Source organism: Myotis davidii, unplaced genomic scaffold, assembly GCF_000327345.1.
Source record: "Myotis davidii unplaced genomic scaffold, ASM32734v1 scaffold811, whole genome shotgun sequence".
Classification (NCBI taxonomy): Eukaryota; Metazoa; Chordata; class Mammalia; order Chiroptera; family Vespertilionidae; genus Myotis; species Myotis davidii.
This window is the reverse complement of record NW_006283149.1, coordinates 319,248-324,936: the sequence shown is the minus strand read 5'-3', so window position 1 is coordinate 324,936 and position 5,689 is coordinate 319,248. Positions and strand designations below refer to the sequence as shown.

The window sequence follows — 5,689 nt, the reverse complement described above, 5'->3', positions numbered from 1 at the left end:
GAGAGAATCATGGATCGGCTGCCTCCTGCATGCCCCACCCTGGGGATCGAGCCCGAAACCCAGGCACGTGTCCTGACCGGGAATGGAACCCGGACCTCCAGGTTCCTAGGTTGACTGACACTCAACCACTGAGCCGCACCGGCCGGGCTTGCTTGTGACAAGTCCTCGCCACAGCGATGCCCCACATCCTAGAGGATTCCTCTCTCTGCAAAGCTCAGGGGTTTCATGATGTCTCCTCACTCATTTGAGGATGTGGCCTCGCCGGCCATTCCCACCTCAAGGGAGACAGTCACCGCCCCGAGGGGCGGGCAGGCAGACAGACAGACAGACAGACCTGAGCCCGTACAGCACCGTCCCGTCAGGGTGCAGGCGGATCATGCGGTTCTTCACCGTCACTCCGTGCACGAAGGACTTCTTGTCGTTCAGGAAGTAGGTGTCCGGCACCCACAGCTGGTCGGCCACGCGGTTGTCCAGCGTGAGGTTGAGCGGGATGCCGGAGTAGGCGAGCCTCTTGTCCCTCCAGTACTGCTGGAAGTACATGGTCAGCGTGTAATCCTGCAGGAGGAGAGACGGCCGTCAGTGTCCGCTCAGCCGCTGGCCGCGGCCAGGCCGGGGCCCGGGAGGCACGGACCCTGCTTTCTCCCACGTGGGGGCGGGGGGAAGCAGGGGGGCGCTTTCTGGGAAGGCCAACGCCGGGCCGGTCCCACCCGCCCCGCCCCTCCTATAGAAGCCCGATGACAAAGGGCGTAAACAAACACTGAGGCGAGAACCGTGGTCAGATCAGTCTCTCCTGTGAAGCATCTTATAAACAAAACCATTCAACGGGGGGACATGTATCGCCCTGGGCTTCTTTTTTCGGGATCCTAAAGCCCTTTGATAATCTGATGAGAGCACGGCCCCTCTGAGTGTGTGCGCGTGAGCATGCCCATGTGAGTGTGCACGGCTGTGTATGCGTGTGCGCATGCAGGTGTGTCTCTCTGTGTGTGTGCATGCACACGTGCATGTGTGTCTGTGTGCGTGCGTGTGTGCTGGTGTGCCTGTGTCTGTGTGTGCACACGTGCATGTGTGTCTGTGTGCGTGCGTGTGTGCATGTGTGCGTGCGTGCGTGCAGGTGTGTCTGTGTGTGCATGTGTGCAGGTGTGTCTGGGTCTGTGCGTGCACACGTGCGTGTGTGTGCGTGCAGGTGTGTCTGTGCGTGCATGCACACGTGCACGTGTGTCTGTGCGTGCTTGCAGGTGTATCTGTGTCTGTGTGCACACGTGCATGTGTGTCTGTGTGCGTGCGTGTGTGCATGTGTGCGTGCGTGTATGCAGGTGTGTCTGTGTGTGCAGGTGTGTCTGTGTCTGTGTGTGCACACGTGCGTGTGTGTGTGTGCAGGTGTGTCTGTGCGTGCATGCACATGTGCACGTGTGTCTCTGTGTGCATGCGTGTGTGCCTCGAGTTAACCGGCATGACACACTGACGCCCACCAAGACGCACGTCCTTGCAGCATCTCCGGAGCACACACAGGCGGCGGCGGCGGTGACAGCACGCACGCCAACTTAGCCGAAGAAAACCTCTTCCCGGCTGAAGGTGTATAATTCGCGAGGCCCCGCAAATTGCAGGGAGAGATCAACAACAACACTGCTTCGCCGCGCGCGGATCTCCTGGCGTTTATCGCATTACGGCGGCCAGAACACATCTCTGGGGGGAGAACGTCGCTCATTATTCCGCAATTAAGTGATTGACGACGTTTCCCCGGCGCGGGGAATGGAAGGGGAGGATGACTAACCCCGGGAAGGCAAGGCAATCTCCACGCCGCGTGGCACGATTGGAACCACAGCTGGGAGTCACAGGGCACCTGGGCGGCACCTGCTCCCGCGCGTCGAGGATGCCAGGCCTCCAGGTGAATTGCTCTCGGGTCAGCGAAGATGGGAAACGGCTCCACGCAGCCGCTTACATAAGCCCTAAGTGCTGGAGGCCTCCCCGCAGGCGCCTCCACAGTGAAGTTTAGGCTGGGGGGTCTGGGCGCCTCTACGAACACCGGGCGCGTGGAGGACTCGGTCCGTTCCTGTGGCCTGGCTCTTCCCACAGCAGACTCCGCGGTGACTGTCGAACCCGTGTGGCAAAGGGGGAGGAGTGTCCACCTCCCTGCCACCCCCTCTTCCTCCCTCCCTCCTGCATCGGGTATCCGCCTACCGTAGGTCAACACCCTGCCGGGTGCTAGGGACCCAGAGGCTAGATAAACACAGCCCTGGCCGGCGAGGCTGGGCTGGTGGGAGCATCCTCCCCTGCACCGGAAGGTCGCCGGCTGGATTCCCCATCGGGCACATGCCCAGGTTGTGGGTTCGGTCCCTGGTCGGGGTATATAGGGGGGCAATCGACCGATGTTTCTCTCTCTGTCTCTCAAATCAATGGAAACATATTAAACAAAAAAGAAACACAGCAGCCCTGACCGATGTGGCTCAGTGGATGGAGCGTCGGCCTGCGGACTCAAGGGTCCCAGGTTCGATTCCGGTCAAGGGCATGTACCTGGGTTGCGGGCACATCCCCAGTGGTGGGTGTGCAGGAGGCAGCTGGTCGATGCTTCTCTCTCATCGATGTTTCTGACTCTATCCCTCTCCCTTCCTCTCTGTAAGAAATCAATAAAGTATATTAAAAAAAAAGAAACACATCATTTGTACCTTTAAGTAGTTTGCATTCTGGTGGGGTCCCCAAAAATCAAACACCCCTCCCCCCGAGTTACAGTGATCAAGAGAAGGCATTTTGGCTTTTTCTTTTTTTAAAATATATTTTATTGATTTTTTACAGAGAGGAAGAGAGAGAGATAGAGACTTAGAAACATCGATGAGAGAGAAACGTCGACCAACTGCCTCCTGCACACCCCCCACTGGGGATATGCCCGCAACCCAGGTACATGCCCTTGACCGGAATCGAACCCGGGACCCTTCAGTCCGCAGGCCACTGCTCTATCCACTGAGCCAGACCGGGCTCGACTTGGCTTTTTCTTTTTAAAAAAATATTTTTCTATTGATTTCAGAGAGGAAGGGAGAGAGAGAGAGAGAGAAGCATCAGTGATGAGAGAGAATCACAGACCAGCTGCCTCCTGCACGCCCCGCACTGGGGATCGAGCCCGCGGCCCCGGCGTGTGCCCTTGACCGGAATCTGACCCAGGACCCTTCAGTCTGCAAGCCGGCATGCTATCCACTGAGCCACACCAGCCAGGGCCATTATTGGCTTTTTCCAACCAGTCCCCCAACCCTCTACCCTCTGGCAGCCAGCAGTCTGTTCTCCGTGTCCGTGAGTCCGGTTCCACTTCGTTTGTCCTTCGATTTTATTCCTTAAATCCCACACAGAGGTGAATAGACTCGGATTATTAGATTTGCCGGACTGAGTAGCCCTTAAACTCACTTCTGTCTGAATCCCTTCAAGAGGGCAGACGAGGCAAAAATAAATAAACAAATAAAATAAAATAAAGATTTAAAAGGTTCCCCAGAAAACAGGGGTGAATATTTCCATTTTTTCACCGAGAGCCCCTGCTGTCGACTTATCCACCCCGACGTCCAAAGGCCTTTGATTGTGTAGAGGCGCCTCTGGGCGCGGATTTCATCATGGCTTCTCCCCTCCGCAGCGGCGGGTCACGTGGGTCGGCGCCGCCCGCCGCCCGTTGTAAAGCCTTTCCCGGTTCCAAGAAGATGTGCTATCTTTAGGCAGCGAGCCCATTCATTTCTGAGAGCAGGTCTATTTCTGGCTCCCACCCAGAGATGGGGAGGCTATTGCGCTTCCACAAATCACAACAGGAACAATGCTACACGTGCTGTGCGTGAAAGATGTTGGCCTGATCGTGGGCTTGTGTGTGGTTTTTTGTTTTTTTTTTCCTTTTCCTGAACTGTTACTCCTGTCGGCGGGAATGTGGGGGTGGGCACCCGCGCAGGGGGTCACACGAGGCCGCCCTGTCTCCGGGGACACGGCCATCACAGCCCAGGTGTCCACGCCCTCCATGGAGCCGGGGGCCCGAGGAGAGAGAAGCCCAGCGCTGGCCTCCGAGAGGAGGTAGATTATAGTTCCCTCCTGCTTCGGAAGAGGCTTTCACTGTGCACGGGCCCCACAGACTGTGTGGCTGAGCGGGAGGACGGTCGGTCCTTCGTCTGGGCCCCGGGAGACCCGCGTCTCCTCCCGCGGCATCCACACGGTGACACGGTGGCCGACATCCGGACCTGTCACCGTCCTTCACCCGCGCTCCCCTTCGCGTTCCCTCCGACCCCTCTTCCCGGCGGCTCCCTCAGCTCTTCCTTTTCCTCTTAAGACTAGGGAACCCTGGGGCTGCTCATTCCATTTCCTTTTTTTAAAAAAAATATATATATTTTTTTTATTGACTTCAAAGAATCATGGGTCATAATGGGTTGAGACCCACCCCCTGAGCACCCAGCCGGGCCGACCATTCATTCTTAAATGAGTTTCCAGGGGTCAGGGTGGAGCCGTGGCCCAGCCAGGCCACCGAACACAACCCTCGCAGGGCGTCCACGTGCTTAAGCTACATAATCTTTACTCCCTGGAATGGAGATAAGAAACGCCCTAACCTTTGTAATAGAGATTGATAGGATTGGAATCAACTGGTATAAATACAGATGTAACAAGACAACAGGACACAGAACTTAGAAGACAGAACCTACAGAACCTATAGAAGACAGAAGAACTTCGCTGGAGAGAAGACCTGGCTGCGGAGCCCGGGGGGCGCAGCTCATGGGGCCTCTCTCCCGTCACCCCAGGGTGCGGAGGCTCCCACGGGCGCAGGGGTGCCGTAGCCAACGCCGTGGAGGCCCTCGCCGCTGTGTTCATCAGAGTCTGAGGGTGTCGTCGACCACGGGCAGCGGGATGGACAGCTGTGATGCCCTTGCTTGGCGTGCACCTTTGGCACGGAAGCGGCTGGCACCTGAGGTGTGCGGGGCGTGACGTCGCACGTGCTGCCACTCCTCCGGCCACGCTCGGCCGGCGAGTTCAACCCCGTCCCCTGAGAGGCCCTCCGCTCCAGGGCAGTTGGTGGGGACTGTGAATCGAATGAAATAACCGAGGAGAAGGTGTGGAGTGAGGGCCTCCTAATCCTTGAGAAGGGGGCAGAGGAAGGTCATTCAACTGAGAAGTGTCGGGCCCTCCCCGCGTGCCTCAGTGGTCGGGCATCGCCCAAGGAAGCCGGAGGTCATGGCCCGATTCCCCGTCGGGTCACAGGCCCGGGTTGTGGGCTCCATCCCCAGTCGGGGGCGTGCAGGAGGCGGCCAGTCCATGATTCTCCCTCATCGTTGATGTTTCTCTCTCCCTCAATAAATCAATAAAAAATATATTTTTTAAAATAGGAAGATAGAGATGATAGATAGATGATAGACGGCTGGATGGGGAGGACGAATAGGTGAGTGAGGTGGGGGGGGGAGGGAGAGAGGCTAAAATGGGGAACTCCTGGGGCACCGCTCTCTCTGCGGGCGGCACGGTGGGTTTTTAATGTTTCATAATTCCCAAATTTTCTACAAAGGGGATCTTTTATTCGCAGATACAACCGTCCGACTCTCTGTTCAGAGATAATTGGGCACAAAAGCAACACAAAGTGCTGAGCTGTTTGGAGGCTCCGCCGAGACCGAAGCCGTACGTGCCTCCGTGGCAGAGCCAGTCAGCAGGTTTCCGGGGCTTTCTCCCCCCCCCCTCCGCCCCCCCAGCTAAC

At 57.4% G+C, this 5,689-nt stretch overlaps 1 protein-coding gene across 1 annotated transcript in view; it reads right to left on the bottom strand.

Moving 5' to 3' along the window:
- GABRB3 (gamma-aminobutyric acid type A receptor beta3 subunit) overlaps positions 1–550 on the bottom strand; it is a 14,012-nt gene extending 13,462 nt beyond the window's left edge. Inside the window, exon 1 of the mRNA XM_015563027.1 lies at positions 335–550. Coding sequence (XP_015418513.1) covers positions 335–540 — 206 coding nt within the window. The 5' untranslated portion in view covers positions 541–550. The remainder of the gene's footprint in view (positions 1–334) is intronic.
- Positions 551–5,689: the final 5,139 nt, after the last annotated feature.